General features: G+C 45.2%; 1 protein-coding gene across 5 annotated transcripts in view; it reads left to right on the forward strand.

Moving 5' to 3' along the window:
* LOC128323928 (myomegalin-like) overlaps positions 1–19,537 on the forward strand; it is a 207,932-nt gene that overhangs the window by 23,888 nt on the left and 164,507 nt on the right. For all 5 annotated transcript variants that reach the window (XM_053247878.1, XM_053247875.1, XM_053247874.1 and 2 more), the window contains 3 exons: positions 3,929–3,986; positions 7,369–7,571; positions 10,584–10,694. In XM_053247878.1, the coding sequence (XP_053103853.1) occupies positions 3,956–3,986; positions 7,369–7,571; positions 10,584–10,694 (345 nt within the window). In that variant the 5' untranslated portion in view covers positions 3,929–3,955. The remainder of the gene's footprint in view (positions 1–3,928; positions 3,987–7,368; positions 7,572–10,583; positions 10,695–19,537) is intronic.

Consider the following 19,537-nt stretch of genomic DNA (forward strand, 5'->3'; position numbering starts at 1 on the left):
ATATGGTGTGTCTGTTTCTTGCTTCCAGAGGTGGGCAAGAGTACTAAATTCATAGAACGAGTTGTGCTGACACACTCTTGTTAATCTGAGGCAGCTCAAGCCTGTAGTCAGAAAAATTATGGTGGAAGGGCCTATGGCAGGGCTGCACAATTTTGGCCCTCCAGCAGTTGTAGGACTGCAGCTCCCATAATCCCTGACTATTGGCCAGGAATTGGGTGGGGGGGGTAGGGGGGCATCATACATGAAATAGCAAAAATCTAAATATGTCTGTTATGTTTATAGTTATTTGTGAGGTGGTGGTTTTATGTTTGTGGGGAGGGGGAGATTGTTTATTCAAAAATAGAAAGGAATAACCTCTATTTTGAATGGAACAATAATTCAGTGATAATCCTAGAGTCTAGGGCCCAAATAAGCATGTGGGTATCCAGTACTTAACATCCAATTCAATTTAATTTAAAATGTATGTATGTATGTATGTATGTATTTTTCCGATTTCTATACCGCCCTTCCAAAAATGGCTCAGGGCGGTTTACATAGAGAAATAATAAATAAATAAGATGGATCCCTGTCCCCAAGGGGCTCACAGTCTAAAAGGAAACATAAGATAGACACCAGCAGCAGTCACTGGAGATACTGTGCTGGGGTGGATAGGGCCAGTTACTCTCCCCCTGCTAAATAAAGAGAATCACCACGTTAAAATGTGCATCTTTGCCAAGTTAGCAGGGGTTGTAAATAAAGATAATCAGTCTGAGATTATGCCACATCTTTCAGAGATGTGGAACAATACTTCCAGTAGCTCCCCTATTATATTGCAATGCCCATGAGTGTTAAAAAAGAATCTTGCAAAATGCAGTGTGTTTTGTAAATGGTGCTGCTTATGTTTTTTATGTGCAGGTCTGTATATGTACAGTAAACAGATCCCCAACAAGATGCTGAGGGCTGACAAGTCTGGCTCCAGATTTTGGGGGTTCTTAGGCAAGATCTCTTCTTAGTATCCCACCAATAGTGACAATGACAGCTCCTCATTGTTTTTGCCATTGCTGCCACCTGCTTGTGTTAATGGAACTGCCCCAGGGTGATTGGTGAATACCCCAACTTGTGTTTGGGCTTTGTGTGGGGAAATTAGCTCAGAGTGGAGCAGTTCCACATCAGAATAGATTTTGTGCAAAGTGTTGGTTACAGGAAAAATGGCAAACTGAGAGAGAGATGTTCAAAATAGAGAAGGTTTTATTTGAAGGTACAATGGAGTAAGCAATGTTATTACTAAAAATACGTTACAAGATTAACCATATGGCTGCTAAGAGGAAATTTAGCTTACTGTCCGAATTAAAGTAGTTTCTAGGACAACGGGAAAAAGGAGACTCAGAGAAACAGGCTCTTGGATTTAAGAGAGAAGAAAACAGGGATAGAGGGAGCCTAGATTGGGGTGCAGCAGTTATCATACAACCTCGTTCCTTCCTTTATTGGCGGGTGGATCCTTGTAGCTCAGGCGAAACCAAAGGGTCTCTTTCTTCGGGGACGGACTAGAAGGTGGCAAGCAGCATCAAGGAATCAAAGGGGTTAGATGGCAGGGATAGAGCTAAAGGGTGTCTGCTCTCGTGAAGTCAGCTCCAAGCGGTAGCAAGGAAGGCTGTGCAGATCAGATCTGGCAAGGGAACCGATCTAGGGCCTGGAAGCAAGGGTGGCCTGCAGAGCAAAACACGGCCAGGTATGGCAAGTGTCCACTGTAGCGTCCAAGTAACAGGTGATTCCAAAGTATGGAAACCAATTGAGGGGCACTGGAGATCAAGTCGAGCACACTGGCTCAAGAATCCAGGGGCAGTTAAAGCCCAAATCATGTTCTACTACTATGGAAATATGGAAGAGTGGTATATAGTCCACTCTTCATCCAAAGTTCTCAAAGCACTTTACATAGAAAAATAAATACATAAATAAGATGGTCCCCTATCCCCAAAGGGCTCACAGTCTAAAAAGGAACACAAGACAGATACCAGCAACAGCCACTGGAGGGATGCTGTGCTGGGGTTAGATAGGGCCAGTTACTCTCCCCCTGTTAAATATAAGAGCACCCCCACTTTAAAAGGTGTTTCTTTGCTCAGTTAGCAGGGGAATGTTCTGAGAAAACATTCCAGTTGCTGTTCTTTCGACTTGGGTAAGGCAGTTCCAGGGAATCTCAAAAGATCCCATTGCTGATGTTTGCTGTGCTGTGTGTTACAACACAGTGCTTGAATGGGTCGATGCAAATGGAGTGATTGGACGTGCAAACACTGTAACTCTTTTAGGTTGGAAACACCTAGTAAACTAATCAGTGTTTTAATGGGTACATCTCTGAATTTCTATCTTCACTTTAGTCTTCTTTTGATAAGGAGGGAGTTTTGCATCACAGCGTCTTATCTGAGTTCCCCACTGGGGTAATTGGGTTTTAGCTCCTTTGAGGCATCTATGGAAGGGAGGTGAAAAAAAGGAGGATCAATCGTGCAGAGAGACCTTGAACAGAGAGCTAACTTTTGTGAGTTAACTTCAGGAGTCTACTTAGGTATCCCTGCATAGAGCTGTGCACGGAACCGCCACATTGCGGTCCGGCAATGGGGTGGGGGGGTTGCTTTAAGAGCGGCGGGAGGGTTTACTTACCCCTCCCACCGCTTTCCCGATCTGGCGCCGTAATTAGTAGTGTAATTGGGGCGGCAGGATATCTCCCTGCCGCCCCTTCCCCACTGCGGCTCGCTCGGCAAAGCTCCCAGTAATGCTTTGCACGCGCGCACGTCGTGCATGCGGTTCACGTCACTGACATGCTCGCGCGCGCGCAAAGCATTACTGGGAGCTTTGCCGAGTGAGTCGCAGCGGGGAAGGGGCGGCAGGGAGATATCCTGCCACCCCAATTACACTACTAATTACGGCGCCAGATCGGGAAAGCGGCGGGAGGGGTAAGTAAACCCTCCCGCCGCTCTTAAAGCAACCCCCCACCCCCAATCCGGACCACCAAGGTCCGGACCGGTCCGGGCCCATCCCTATCCTTGCATGGGAAAGGTGCAAGGCTAGTTCCCATTCAATCTGGCTTTGGCAGCTACTAAATCTAGAGGTAACTGTCCCACTGCCTACTAAGTGACTGTTCCCCAATATGCCAACGAACAGAGGGCTCATGATACTGTGAGGCTCCTGAGCATGTCAAGAGTGAAACCCACATGCCTGTAGTCTCAAACATAAGCAGAGACACTTCTGGGGGTCTGCAGAAAAGCAGTGCTAGCAACATTGTTCACCTTGGGAGATGGCAGGTGAGCAGCCAGCAGTGGCATGGAAAAAAGGAGGAACAGCTACTACTCACTTAGTCTCCCTCTCCCTCTGGGTGGCACTGGGGAGCTTCACCACCACCTGGAGGAAGAGGGCAGGTTAGCTTTTGGATGCTGATGCTCCTGCTCCTCGTCCTGAGTGAGCAAGTTGTGGTGATGGTGAAGAACAGCAGAGGGACCCAGTTGTTGCTTCCAGAACACTGGAGCTCTCCTTGGCAGCTGCCTGAGGATGGTGATGCCTGATACCAGCTCTTAGTGTTGGTAAGATAGCAGACAACATTCACAAAATAGCTCCACTGGTTATCTGCATGAATGCTTCCTGTATGTCTCTGGTAGGATATGGAACCTCTGCCAAAACACTGCTAGTTGTAACGAAATACTGTATTTTGCTTCCTATATAATTTCTTGCGTGTTCTCCCCAAGCAGAACCCCCCAAATTTTCCTTGCAGTGGGGAAAAAATTGGTGGAAATTCTACAAACAGTAAAGAACTGGAATAATCCAACAAACTATACAGTCCTATTTCCTAGATGAGTGTAATGTGTGAGCAAGCTCTGTGAGAGAGGGAGCTCTGCTTTGTAGGCGCTTTTTCTGTAAGCTTGAATACTGTACATTTATGTTTGCAAATATGTTCTTCTTGCAGGGCAGAGAAGAGACCAGCAAGGACAAGATGGTTCCTAGAACTGGGCATCTGATGACAGGTAAGGACCATTTCATTTGGACTATATTTTGGTCTGATGCGCTTTGTGATTAAATTCTCCTCAGTATAATCAGTGTAAGGGCCAAACCAGGTGGGATTTTAATCATGTAATTGGCCCTGGCATGCTTCCTATTTTTCATGTAAATAGCATGCATGGGAACCAATCTGGATTGGAAACATGGCAGGGAGAAGGGAAGCTTTAATCCTAACTTCACCATCGTTTTTTCAGATCCCAGCTTCCCCCACCCCCAGATCCCAGGTATTTTCAACTCTCCTGCATGCTATTTACTAGAACTGTTTACAGATCAAAATATCAGATTGGAGCCAGCTCTGATTAATCCAAGAGAGTATTGGAGCTGCTTACACAACCATGCGTGCATACAGTCAGGTGGGTGGGAGAAGGCAATCTTCCTTCCCCCAGATGACCCTTTGTAGCCCAGGTGGCACGCAAGCTGCATGCCCACATGCCCACACGACTCTCTGCACTGCTCCCAGCTTCACTGGTAAACAGAGGCCAGGACCCATCCCAGCCTCCATGAATCCCACAGTGCACTGTATGCCGAGTGCAGTGCACTGGGGGATTCCCCCAGGGAACAGGTGCTCTAGGCACCCGTCTCCATGTCAGCGCGAGCTGCAAGCAGCTCATGCTAACACATAATCCCAGAGTCAGGGTTAAGAGCACATTTGGACCCCTAACTTCAGCTATGAGCCAGGCTGAGGCATGGGTTCGGCACCACAACACTGCTGGGATCCGTGCAGATCTCAGCAGCTCTCACAGGCAGCCGATCACAGGTTTGACTGCTTAAGCCTGGGCTTGGTTGCTTGTGAGAACAGCCTCGTTGTGTTGTGTTGCATTGTGTTGCACAGCATTGCATTGTATTGTACAGGCATCTGATAGGGCATCTGTGCCCTTGAAAATGCCGGTCACGGAATCAGGAATACTGAAGAAAGCCAGTCAAAGTTGAAGAACCCTAGATAGTTCCAAGTGAGCAACTTGCTCCAACAAGGGACAGAAGTGGAATCAGGTCTGTTATACCTCCAGACTCAGACTGCAGGGTGTGTGTCTCTGTGTGTGTGTGTGTGTGTGTGTGTGTGTGTGTGTGTGTGTGTGTGTGTGTGTGTGAGAGAGAGAGAGAGAGAGAGAGAGAGAGAGAGAGAGAGAGAGAAGCTGGTTTATTGGAGGGCTTGAGCTCAAGGCAGAGGCGTAACTAGGGAAAACGGCACCCGGGGCAAGCACTGAAATGGTGCCCCCCCATCGCGCCCCCCGCCCCCCCAACATACTACATTATACTTAGGTTTTTCCTCACAAGCGCCTGCCGCCGCCGCCAAGCCAGGCCAATGACTGGCCGCTAGGCACCAGCAAAGCAATGGGGGGGGCGCAGGCGGCGCGGAAGAGACCGCTCGTGGGGAAGGGGGCACTGACGCGCTCCCTTGACTGCTGCAGCGCTGCTGCACTGAGCAGGAAACATTTGTATTAACAAATTTTTTAAAAAATTTTTAAAAAAATTGGTCATGGCGGCGCCCCCCACGTGACCAGAAAAGATGGCGCCCAGGGCACGTGCCCCCCCTGCCCCCCTATAGTTACGCCTCTGGCTCAAGGCTTAGTTCAGGGGTCTGATTCCAGGGTGTCTGGTTCTGAGGTCTCCCAACTGGCAAACTCAGGCTCCAGTCTGGTGTCAGAGTCTGAGGCTGGTTCCTCTGAGCTGACTGTCAGCTCAGGACTGAGGTCAGGACAGAATGCAAGGTCAGGACAGACAGCTGAGTAGCAGGTACTGTTTCCCTAATTGTTCTATCCCCATGCAGGGTATGGTTTCATTGCTACCTGATGCTGAGCGACCTGCAGTTGTTGTTGTTGTTGTTATTTACATTTTATATCCTGCTCTTCCTCCCAGGAGCCCAGAGCGGTGTACTACATACTTAAGTTTCTCCTCACAACAACCCTGTGAAGTAGGTTAGACTGAGAGAGAAGTGACTGGCCCAGAGTCACCCAGCTAGTATCATGGCTGAATGGGGATTTGAACTCAGGTCTCCCCGGTCCTAGTCCAGCACTCTAACCACTACACCACACTGGCTCCCCTGATTCACGCTGAGTCAGTCTGTATGATAATTGGCAACTCCACTGAGAAACAGCTGGATATGTGGTGATTGTGTTGGTGGAGGTCTGGCTTGCGGTCTGCATTTGCATTGGGAGATTTTGCTTCTATCCCTGCTGTAGGGCTGCCTGTTATTAGCGGCGGCCCTTTATCCAGATGCTCAGTCACTGTGAATGAGAGTGGTACTCTCCTAGGCTTGGCCTTGGCAGCACTACATCCAGCAACGTACATGTAGACAAGACATCCCCCTGTTGGGAGAGGGACTGAAGTGTGTGACGGATGAATGGGAGGAGTGGTAGAAAAAAAAACAGACAGGCAGGGAAAGGGTTAAGCAGTTCTTGTACCCACTGCTCTTCTGTGAAAATACCCATTGCTCTTCCACCCAGAGATGGATGTTTGGGGCAACTTTGAGGAATAAATAAAATATGCAATTTCCTGCAGTAGCTTTTCTCTATTAAAAACAGCCATTGAGGGCTTCATTTGCATCTGACTTTAACCTGCCTCTATTCCTGAGGGTGTTTGCTGATCTTACAAAGCACTTCTGAAGCACAGGCAGCACTGCAAACAAGAATAGCTCTTGCACAACAGCATGCATGCAGGTGGGTTGCGGCAGGTGTGTGAGAGCTCCTGGTACATCCCTGCAGTCCCATCTTCATTAATCAGGATGTAATACAGCGTATTAAAAAGGACTGGAGAGAGACCTGTGCAGCAGTCATCTTTTGATTCATGGTACTCTCTCCCACTTGATTCACCTATGTGTGGTGCTTTGTCTTTGCATCCTCAGTTGGGAGTGTGGAGCTGAGGTTCACCATGATCCATTCCTATCTATTTATTTGTTGAATAGATTTGTCTTTTGCTTTTCGTACAAACTCAGAAGCAGCTAAAAGCTGCCTTAGCTAGAATGCCATCTCTCTCTCTCTCTCTCTCTCTCTCTCTCTCTCTCTCTCTATCTATCTATCTATCTATCTATCTGTTTGATATACGGCTTGATTCCACAGGCTATAGGCAGCTCACAAATAAAGGCTTTTATAATGGCTGCCTTCTGTTTTCTGTCCTGCACAAACAAAATTCATATGTAAGACAGTGAGAGAGGGCATTGCAAGCTCACTTACTGTCATCAGAGAAAATGCCCAGAGCCTTCTGGCTTTCTAGGAAATGTTTTTAAGTTGACTGTCGCATCCTCTGTGCTTTCAAGATAGTGTTTGTCTGAGGCTGTCATGTAGTTTGGTTGTGAAGCAGAAATTCCTCTGACTTTCTCTCCCCTCACTCCTGTGCCTGTTAATAATACAGAGCAGAATCACCAGGTGCAACCACAGACCTGGAATCATTTCAACTCCAGCGTGTTGCTGCAAACCTCCACGGCAGAGGACATGGTGCAGGTGCAGCCTCAGGCTCCGAGTGGCTTGGAAACATCCCTTGTGGAGAGCTCTCTCCCAAGAAGCTTTGAGCAGAACTCCACAGCCCAAAGTCAGAGCCTGCGAGACTTTGAGGAGGTAAGCAGACCAAAAGCAGGGCTCTGAAACTTTACTTATTTGCACCGTATCCCTTCCTTGGGTCATTAAGACATTCCCTACATGAGGACTAAAACAATGAGATGGAAAGGACCCTGAAAAGAAGCACTTCTGTGTTGAGGGTATTGCATTTTCCCAGCCCTGTGACAATAGTATGTGATCACTGCTATGATGCAGTTCTTTCTTCAGTTAGTGTATATATATTGAAATTGGGCTTGTCCTAGAAAGTGTGTCCCAGCCGCATTCTCCTTTGTGTAATCCTCCTGCAAGTCCCTCAAAGGGCTCTGCCTGATCCTCACTGCTGGGTTATGGGCCCAGCACTCACAACAATGTCTTCTTGTAGAGTAATCAGCAACCCCTACTGCTGTCTAGCTCTTTAGTCCATGCCCTTCAAGGAGCATTGCCAATTGCTTCTCTCTCTCATATTCACCTATTCAGTCTGATGACAGAGTTGTCTTTTACTAAAGACTGGAGCAGGTTCCACAATTAGATGTCCATTGTTCAGTCCTTCTGAGTCACAAACTACATGATATGTGTTACAACCAAGTGTAATGTGTAAACCAAAGCAACTTGACAAGGGGAGTGTGCCTGCATGGAGAAGTAGCAGGCACAAGCGGGTGTTTAGCCCCTTTCTTGCCAGCTGTTTTGTCACTGCAACTCCTTCCAGCTGCTTTTCCTCCTGTGGGGTTTCACTTGAGAGTTTACACTTGTTGGGCTCCCCTGCCAGCTCCCGAGGGGCTGGACCACTCACCAGGTTGTGCAGTGGCCGGAGAGGATGCCACAGTGTGGCCAGACCCAGCAGGAGCTGCAGCACCTGTCCTCAGAGCACAGGGGTGATTTCCAGGTTAACTCCTACAACAGTGTCACAACATATCTGTCAAGTGTGCTCCCATACTTCCTGTGCTGTGACACCACAGTCCCTACACTGTCAGCAGAGTGCTGTTCACATTTCAGATGTTTTGTTTCGGATTTTATCCCTGCGTATTGCTACAACATTGTATGTCCATTGCAAAAAAGTAGCTATATTTTCCTGTTGTAGGGCAATTTTCCCATTGTAGAGTCTGGGGATCATTTTCAATTTGATCCTTTGAAGCTGAAGCATTTCACCACGGTTGTGGTGGGTAATTTGGAAAGCGCCAGGGAGGGCAAGGAAACCAGTGGGCCAGCTGCTCGGAGCTGGGCTGGCATGGCCAGGCAGACCGTCACTTGGCTGACCCCTCCCCTTTGCTAAAGTGCTGCACGACAGCGTCAGAAGCAGAGCAGGGCCAAATGAGACATCCAATCCACAGGCTGTCTGGAGACCAACTGGAGTGGTGGCAAGGCCTTTTGGGGAGGGGCAAAGGGGGAGAACAGAGGAGTGCCCTGAATGCAGGGCCTTATTTAAAGGGCGGTTTTGCTAAGGATGAGGGAGGTCAGGATAGACTGGAGCTGGCAAGTCCTGAATGCTCCTAGGGAGGAGTAGGCTTACCCCTCTCCCTGACTGGTGGAGGAGGACAAGGGTGGCTGCCAAACCCCTCCCCACCCTTCTGAGGCCTGTATGTCCCGGTCAGAAGGCAAGCACGGGAGCGCAGGACACAACCACATTCCACCACCCTCAAAAACATGCAACTAGAAGTCTATGGAGGGGAAAGCAGCTTGATGGATGGGCAGAGAGAGTTGTAGGAAACAATAGAGAGCAGAGGAATAGCTAAGCATTTCTTCTACCTACTGCTCTTCTGTGCAAAAATACAATTTCCTGAAGTTGCTTTTCTTTACAAAAACCTACCAGGAAACTTTTCACACAGGGCTTTTGAAGCCCTTTAACTTGCATCTCCTCCAGAAAGGAGGGGGTGCATTCACATATCGGCTAGATTTACCCCAAAGTCCCTGAGAGCAGTTCACACACCATTTGGGTTTTTCACTGTACATTAGAGTGTAACCCGATTTATATCCGGGGTAAAAAAATCCACTATTTGTGTTGGATTTTGGGGACAACTTTGAGTTCGTAGTAAAGCCTCCCCATAAACTCATGGTAAAACCTGCTGTGCGTAAAAACCTCAGGGGACTTAATTTGCATGTAACATGTACTTTGCCTGAATTCCTGAGCTAGTTGCTTTGTAGGATTGGTTTCAGCACAAGGTTTTCTCCACATCTTCTGGCCTGTGTAAAAGCCTAGTGATTCAGGCTTTGAGCCAGAGCAGAACTTCTGTGGGTCAGAGCTGGAGCCTCGGAGAATCTGATTTTTCAGACCTCAGTGCTGGTTTCCTGACAATCTAGTTTTATTGGTTGGACCAGTGAAAACACTGACAAGGTTGACAACCCTACACAGCCTTATTTGAAGCTTGACCTGAGCTTTCCACTGACTTTTTTTTTTTAAAGACTTGCTAGGCCCGTGAAAGGAAGGGAGATAAAGGATATGTGCCTTCTTTGAATTGCAGGATTTTGTAGTGAAACCAGATCCCTAGTCACATTTGGGCAATTCTTTCCCATTTTCTCCTTCCCCCGTCATGCTGTGCCTTGATCATATTACTGACCCCACACCTGGCCCAGTGACAGTCCGTCTGGCTCTCTTCAGTGAGGGTGGCTGCCAAACTCATCCTGTTTCCCTCAGAGCTGCTAATCTCCTGCAGTTGGTGAGGGACGGCTGTGAGGTGACAGTGGAACTGCAGAGCCCTCCTCAACTCAGCTCAGATTACACCACTTGTGTGTGTGTTCATGCAGGATGAGCCTCTGCCAAGGATTCCACAAATACCTCTTGGAGGTAAAAAAAGAAAATGAGCCATACTCGGCTCCTGAGTTGAGCAGTGACTGCAGAGCTACAGGGCAGCTGACACCCAGAACCTAGAGCTCACCGCCATGGGTCCCTAGGCCTCCCAGGCCATGCCACTGTAGCGGTCTTGTTGGGCTTCCCTTTCTTTCTCTGCTTCACAATGTTACTGGAGTGAAAGGGGTGTGTGGAGATTCCCGCCCCATGGATCCCCAACCATGTCTAATGGATATCGTACTCTGTCCCAGCACCTCAATGACTTGAAGAAGGAGAACTTCAGCCTCAAGCTGCGCATCTACTTCTTGGAGGAGCGCATGCAGCAGAAGTATGAGGCCAGCAGGGAGGATGTCTACCGAAGGGTGAGTGAGTCAGGAAGGCTGCAGTCTGGGCTCATCTGGCTGTGGAGACAGCTTGATAGTTTTCTATACCATTTCACTGAAGACGGGCAGTTTACAACAGTTCAGCATGTTGTGCCATTGCTCATGCAGACCATGAGTAAGTGCAACTCTTCAGTCAGGAGTAACATGTTGTCTCAGTCATAGAAAAATCTGATCCACTGTGGGATAATTACCTCTGCAGCATAGAGTTTCTAAAGGTGGGATGCACAACCCCCTGGGGTTGTGTGGGAAGCCTTGTGGGGAGTATTAGGGGCAAGAAGAGGTGAGATATTTGCAACTTTGTGGCCTTTGGGGGATACCATAAATCTGGCTGAAGGAACACCATCTCTAGCTTTTGAATGTGAAGAGTACCTGTTTTCTCACTTTGGGAAAAGGCTGTGGCGTAGCTTAGTAGTTAAATTAGACAACTTGGTTATTGGCTATACGATTTATAATTTGGTAGATATTAGTGTTTGGGAAATAAGATGCTGTGTGACAAGAATGGAACCTGTAGGCAAAAAAGGCAAAAAGGCAAAAAAAGGCAACCAAAAAAAAAGGGCAAAAAAGCCTAAATGAGAAAATACAATTTATTGGTAAAACCAACAAAAAGGCCTTAAAGATGAACTTTAAAAAAAAAAGTCTAAATTGTCATGAACTACAGTCCATCAAGTGCATGAAATGATAATCTCATTTTGAAGTGTGTGTGCACGCAAGTGTGTAAGGAGTGGGGCTGTGAAATGTAAGAGTCTGTTACAATTCTAGAAAAGCTTAAATGTATGAAATAAGCACAGTGACAATTCACAACAGCAGTAACTGGTGGAAAACATGATCTTGAATCTTCCTAGCTTTGCTGAATTAACACCTGTGGTGAGGGAGGAAAATCTAAATGGACAGAATCAAGCTTTCTGATGAATTCTAATTCAATATTTTCATGACGGAGTTGAACTGAAACTCTGAAGTTTCTGTGGTGAATAATTAGAACTTTCAGGTCAGCTGCAGAGCGAGAATGAAATGTTTTCTCGCTGGTTTCTGAATTTGCCATTTCTGTTGTCAGATGTGTGTCCATTGATTCTTTTTCGTAGAGACGGATTTTTTTGATCCCATGTAAATAGCAGAAGGACACTGTTCACAGGTGATATCCAATCCTATATCATGTTGGAGCCAGTAAATGAGCGCCTGATGGCACAGTTGACAAATTAGGTCTTGTGATAGTGTTGTCTGAGTGGTTATGGGAACAGAGTTGGCATCAGAACTTGTTGCAGGGCCTGATCCCTGTATTTGTTTCTTTGTTGTGTGATCTGTTGCTCTTGGTAAGTTGCTGTTTCAAGTATAGCTGTTGCAGGTAGGTAGCTGCTTCAGGTGTTCAGGAGATATCTGTAAGCAAAAACAGGCCTGCCACCCAAAGTCTGCAAGAGGGAGGTATTATTGTCGAGCATGGGTATTGATAATAACTTGTTTTAGTTGGGAGCTGTCAGTGACAACCAGTCGTGTTCTGTCACTTTCTCTTCTGGGTCTGCTCTGTAGTAGGTTATTCTTGGGTGCCGTCTGGCCATGTCAATCTGTTTTTTTCACCTCATTGGGTGGGCACTGTATAAAACTGTAGTTTTATAGATGCCTTAAGGTACAAGTCCTGTCTGACAAACTAGAACACTTGCAGTTGTATCCTGAGGTTTGGCTATAGATAATGGGTCTTGTGGTATGGAAACCAGAACTTTGTAGATGTATGTCGTGGTTAGTGGGTTTACAGTGTCATGTGGTGCTTGTCCAACATATCATTACACAGTAGTGTCCAGTAAGTGGACCTGCTGGTCCAGGCTAAGGGTGATGATGAGGTGAAAGTTGTTGAAATTCCAGTAAAGTTTCTCAAGGACCTCCTGCCCAGTGGTTCAGACAATGAAGATATCTTTAGTGAATCCAATCAAGAAGAGGCCTTTTGGGGCAGGAGCTGAGGAGACATTGTCCTAAGTTACCCATGAGTTATCACATGATAGAGCCATGCGTGTCCCCACAGCAGTGCCATTGACCTGACAGTTCAAGTGATCCCCAATCTGAAATTTGTGGCAAGGTCAAAATGGCAATTGAAACTCTTCTTTTGAAAATTATTGTTCCAAGCATTCTCTTTTTGATATGAAAAATTAGTCTTTCTTTAGGCTTTTGTAGATTTTTTTTTTTTTTTTTTTTTGGTAATGCTCAAGGAAGTGCAGTGGTACACAAACATAGAATCTATTCTGTGGCAATTCTACTGGTTACCAGTCCACTTCCAAGCCAAATTCAAAATGCTGGTTTTAAACTTCAAAGTCCTACAGGGACTGGGGCACTTTATGGACCATTTGGACCTATGTAAGCCTGCCTAGGCATTAAGATTAAGCTTGCAAGCCTTGCTTTCTGCCCTGCCATTATGTCATGTTGATCTGGCAATGGCAGAGACAGAACTTCCACAGTGGTAGTGTGGCAATTGCGGGTGGGGGGAAGCCTGTGTTACAGTTGCAAGTATGAATTGTCCCCTTTGCTAAGGAATGTTTGCATGTGCAAAGGTGACTACACGTGAACACTGTCTGCTATAAAATATTCCCCTTACCTTAGTGGCTGGGGCCATTGCTCACTAGTAGAGCATCTTCTTGTATGCAGAAGACCCCACGTTCAATCTCTGGCATCTCCAGGAGCTTTCTCAGTTAGCAGGCTTTACCAAAGGTTTACTGCAGGTTCGGGGCATATTGAAAGCTGTCTCCTCCACTCTTCATTGGTTAGATGGAAAACACAGATGCATGCCATGTGAACTTGTTTCAAAACAAAACCCAAGAGCAGAGGGGAGGGGCTGCTTCCCTCAATGCCGTGAGTCCCAAAGCATGAAGCCATGTGCGAATAACTCCCAGGTAGGGCTGGGAGAGACTCCGGCCTGAAACCTTGGAGAGCTGTTAGTGTAGACAGTTCAAAGTTGAATAGACCAATGGTCTGACTCAGTATAAGGCAGCTTCCTAGGCAGCACCTCCCTAGGAAGATCTACCAGGCTATGTTTTAAAAGGCTGTAGAAACCCTCTTCTTTCATGAAGTACTGTACTATTTTGATTAACTGCTGTGGTTTTAGCAGCTGGAGGAGTCAGAAGTCTGAGTTTTTGCAGTTAGCTGGCAAGAAAGATTGTTTTGGAGGACAACAAAATGGCTGATGGGGAATCAAGGCTATTTTCCAGACTAGTGTTTCCTGCTCCCCTCTGCTCAGCCCTGTATGTTAATAGTTATTGAAGCTATTCACACACTATTCAAAACCGGGCTAAGGGAGCCCAGCCCAGTTTTGTACACGCATGTAAACTGCCGCCTGTGAAAACCCACCTCTGAAGCCACCCTGTGAAGCGCTCTCGTAACCTCAGCTTTTTTTAATTGTCTGTCAGCCATGGCTGCTTGCAGCTGCCAGTCTGTGGGGAGCCCAGGGAGGGAAGGGGGATCCTCATAATGCACTGCACACTCATGTGGTGCATTATGGTATTTCCAGGGGGCGGGGCGATGCATCCTGGCACCCCAAAGCCACCGGCAGTAGCCGGTGCTCATCTGAGTGGACAATCTGCCTTCCCAGGGAAGCCTAGAGGATTCTCTGTGGGGAAGTAAGCTTATCTAGGCTTCCTCCCCACAGACAGGGTAGTCCTTTCTCACTGGCTGTGAGAAAGGAGTCATTGCAAAAATGCTATATGTCCCCAGTGCTCTTTCCCAGTAAGAAAAGCTGAACCTGTACCTGAAATGCTCTCTCTGAAATGTGTTTTTCCCAATGCTGGCTGTAATGTTAATTGTCTGTGCACAGGACTGACATCAGAGCATGTAAAACTTGTTAAGAAAAATCAACAAACATCAACAGTAGCACTGAAATGCAACATTTATGTGAAGTGGACCCTGAAACATTTTTTTTTCTGATCAGAGTTGTGAAATTGTGAATGATTAAATGGCTTAACTGTAGTGATTTATATATGTACTTTTACAAACGATATCCACACCACTAGTTATAACTTTCCCCATTCATTTACTTTCAGTGGCAGGCTAAAATAGGTACATTTTTTCAGGTTTAACAAGGAATTCATAGTGTGGATAGTAAGTAATGCAAATACCATTTCCCTAGAGTCTGGTGAAATGCTCAGCCAAGCATTTTAAAATGCAGTGGTTTAAAATTTAAAAGCAGTGGTTTTCAAAGTTTATACTTTCAAGAAAACATTCCTTACTGACTCTTTTCCTGTGGAATCCCAGCACACTGCAGAGGATTCTGGAGCATTACTAAGGTGCATACTTGGTTTATGCAGAGCACTGGAAGGGTTTGTTGAGTCTCCCCACTAACATGAATGAACTGAGAGCGTACCATAGATGCACTCAACACTACTAGAGGGAGTGCAGAGGAAGAGCAGCCACAATTGACAAGCTGACTTTTAGGGAAGCTTGTCTGCTGTTCCTGTCCTTCATAGTGAGGAAACCCTGATAAGGTCCTGATAAAACACAATTTGAAAACTGTTGCTTTAAAATATCATTTCATGCTTCCCACGTCCCTGCGAAGTAGGACATTCTGCAGGCATGGACACTCCTGGAATGCAAAGGTAACTCTTTTCTGGTTTTCTGAGCCTTGGAAAACTGCTCCAATGGACTCCAATGGAAACACAAGGCTCCCTGAAGTACTTTTGCAGTTCATCCTCTACTGCATTCTTCTCGTGCTCCTTCTTAAATGATCACCTAAAAGCATCAATATTGTCTGGCATCCGGGGGCGGGGACGAGCGGCTGTAACAGAATTACAGTTCCTAAATATTGGAGGATGCTTACTTTAGCTCGTTTTAAAGTGTTATCCTCAGCAGTTTTGGAAGGGAAGTTTAGAAAAATCCCATATATGCTCTTGTGCAACAGGCGCCATGAAAACCATATCTCATGTTTTATTATACTGTGAGTTTTATACGGATTCTTGTCATTATATATTTTCTCTATTAAAAGAGGGGGGGAAAGAGAGAGCAAAACTTTTACATAAAATAAATCCGTGTGGCCTGGGAAATTTATTAAAATTTCCCAGGCCACACGGATTTATTTTATGTAAAAGTTTTGCTCTCTGACCAGAAGGATGAGATTTCCTTAAATTCTGTCAAGTTTTAAATTCAACATTGATAGTTGTTTGCTTATAGCATGTAGCAATAGCAATAGCTCTTACATTTATATACCGCTCTATAGCCGAAGCTCTCTAAGTGGTTTACAATGATTTTAGCATATTGCCCCCAACATTCTGGGTACTCATTTTACCGACCTCAGAAGGATGGAAGGCTGAGTCAACCTTGAGCCCCTGGTCAGGATCGAACTTGTAACCTTCTGGTTACAGGGCGGCAGTTTTTACCACTGCGCCACCCCTATGTACAAGTTACATGTAGGGGGTTAAGTTTATTTTGTATAGTGTTGCTAGATACTGTTAGTTATGTTCTGTACTGTGATTAATTGTAAACCGCCTAGAGATGCAAGTTTTGGGGGGTATAGAAATATTTTAAATAAATAATGTATTTTTATCCTCTCTTTCAACCTGTAAGGTGTTGTTTGCAGGTCTGTAACTGTATCAATAAGGATTGATTGATTGATTGATTGAATACTGATATTGATAAAGAACCATAAGTATACATTAAAATAAATTAGTATACATTGATATAATGTATACAATTGGTATACATTAATATAAATAGTCATTTCTTTTGTGTCCATCTTTCACTCTTGCCAATTTTGCATGTTGTGCTATGTTCTAAACCTTGTTTGAATACTCCCTGTGCCTGGGAGATTTCTGCAATTTTTTGCTATCATTAATCTAGCAGCAGTAATCAGAGTCTAGCTTCCTATGATTTCTTTTCACAGTTACTAGAAGTTCCAGTAGCATGATATTAGAATCCATTTTAAATTCAAATCTTGTCTTTGTCTTAATTTTTCTTTTTGCACCATGGCCAAAACATCTGAAATTGCCAGACATAGCCACCACATGTAAACTGTGTTGTTTACATGTGGTGGCTATGTGGTGTAAACTGTTTGTAGCCCACATCTTCAACAATACATATTACCTAGGGTTGCATGTTTTGTATTTTTTCTGTTTTGATTTGTACCAAATCCGAATCAACCGCATTTTGTATTTTGTCCAAAATTAAGCCTTCCGAATCACCCCAGCTTTGTATCCAAATTAATCCAAATCTGAATCCGAATTAATTCAGATTTTAAAATGGGTCACATGGTCAAAAGAGTGGGTGGGGGTTATAGTGCCCAATGAGTGGAAGCTACCACAAAAATTTCAAAGGAATTGGGCAAACTGCTGATTTTTGGTGAATTTTTGAAGTTTGTGCATCTTTCAGATTTTCCCCATAGGGTATGATGGAGGTTTCAGGAAAAGTATAGTTTCACATGGGGGGAGGGGTGTCCCAGAGTGGAGTGTGGTTGGTAGTAGTGCCCAGTTGATACAAGGAAGCTACCACAATTTTTTCAGAGGAATTTGGCAAAGGGCTGATTTTTAAAGAATTAATGAACTTACGCGTCTTTCAGATTTTCCTCGTAGGGTATAATGGAGGTTTCAGCAGTCCCATAACTCCACTTGAGGGGCACTGGGGTGGCCCAGAGCAAGTGGCGGTGTAGTGCACATTGGGTGCCAACCATCCACATGGGTTGCCAACCCATGAAGTACAGGGTTTTGTTGTTCTAGAGGTGTTCTAAGAGTAGATTCTCTAGTAGCATATGAGAGTAGATTAATGGTTTTTCATTAAAAAATATCATTTGCTACCAAAGAATCTAAACTCAACACCTCAGAAACAACAAAGCCCAGTACCCCAATGGGTTAGCAATCCAGGGGGGCGGTTGGCACCCTCTGTGCACTACACCACAACTCACTTTGGGCCATCCCAGTGCCCCCCAGGTGGAGTTATGGGGCTGCTTAAACCTCCATTATTCCCTATGGGGGGAAATCTTAAAGACACGTAAACCTCAAATATTCCTAAGAAATCAGTCCTTTGCCCTATTTGGAATCTGGGTGCACCACCCTTGGGGCACTGCCACCCAACCCACTGTTTTGCCCCTGAAGCCCCAAATAAACAAGTTGAAAGAGTGAAGAGAATGATGAACAACAACGACACTTAATTTTTTGGCACAGTTATTTGAGAATTTTGCAGCGGGTGTGAGCCTATCCCTGTGCACACTAGCACAACAGCACAACCCATTTGTGGATTCAAGCAATCTTTCAATAAAAACACTCCCTCCCCATGGAACAGTGACCACAGGTCATTTGAGATAGCAAGATAGTCCAATGAGCCAGTGTGGTGTAGTGGTTAGAGTGCTGGACTAGGACCGGGGAGACCCGAGTTCAAATCCCCATTCAGCCATGATACTAGCTGGGTGACTTCTCTCAGCCTAACCTACTTCACAGGGTTGTTGTGAGGAAAAACCTAAGTATGAGGTACACCGCTCTGGGCTCCTTGGAGGAAGAGCGGGATAAAATAAAAATAAAATAAAACTGCCTTGGTATTGTTATTGTTTATTTACGATCTTAGATCAAACATCAATATACACAGAATATACACAGTAAAAAGAGAAAACAATAATGGAAACAAAGTCTAAAATGTCATCAAATATATAAAATCAGGAACCTTTGACAGTAACAGATTGCTGTGCTCTAGCTTCTCTTAGTTTGGTCAATGTATAACAAAATTTAGCAACCGCCAGGGATATTGTTGGGTCCCTGTCTTCTAATAAGCATATAAGAATTGTCTCCACTGAGTGGCTTTGGAGATCTTTCAGATACTGAGATAAAAATACATCTCTTTCATCAGTATAAAGTGGACAATGTAACAGTGAATGCGTCAATGTTTCGGGAGCAGCTCCGCAAAGGCATAGTCTCTCCTCATAGGGTTTTCTCTCAAATTTCCCTACTAGCATCGCCGAGGGTAAAGCATTCAAGCGAGCCTTGGTACTATGGAACAGCTTCAAATGTTCATTTAACTGGAGTGAAGTGAGCCATAGCTGAAACAAATCAGCCTACCTTTCAGAATTGTTGAGATTTATCATCACTGCATTTAAGAAAGTGCAAAACCATGGATCATGGTTACAAGAAAGAGAGGAGCAACTAAGATTCCTGAGGATGTCAATAAATTGACAGGGATATTCCCCACCCCCATCCTTTTGTCTCCTGTGGTCCCATGTGGATGACCTGTCCCTGCTGTGGATGACCTGTCCCTGCAATGGCAAAAGTTGTGAACCACTGGCTTAGACATCATGTCCCACCAAATTACACTGTGGCCTAAATTACATTAGACTGCTCAACTTGGGCAACAAAACTTAGACACCACTATAACTCATAAAAATCAGAAGAAAAACAAAATAGCTCTTCAAAAGACCCCTGAACAAGTCAAAAGGTTCTTTCTAAACCTTTGGAAAGAAAAACCTGTGTAATTTCAGAACTTTCCTAACTAGGTTCTCGAAAAGCTTCTCCACACAATTTATACCATGGCTTTTAGCAAGAGCTTTGGAATTGCACTGAGCTCCTAAAGATATTTGGGTATTTCTGTCTCAAAATGCTGTCTTCCAAATCCCTTTGCAAGCTCAGTTTGCATTTCAATCACACTGAATACAACACATACTTAACTAAACCATTCAAGCTGAAAAGCTTTTTGCATATCTTATCTTCTGCTAATCACTCTGTGCCTCAGCTGGAGTGTAGAGAGTCAGAGAAGTCAATTTCAATTGCAGTGCTTTCCCAAAGAACAAAGCATTCTGTCCGAAACACAGTCATTTCGTTTTGGAAACAAAAATCTCTGTTTTTTAATTCTTGATTTTGTTTTGGTTACAAAACCTCTGAAAT

This window comes from Hemicordylus capensis, chromosome 4 (genome assembly GCF_027244095.1).
Source record: "Hemicordylus capensis ecotype Gifberg chromosome 4, rHemCap1.1.pri, whole genome shotgun sequence".
NCBI classification, from domain to species: domain Eukaryota; kingdom Metazoa; phylum Chordata; class Lepidosauria; order Squamata; family Cordylidae; genus Hemicordylus; species Hemicordylus capensis.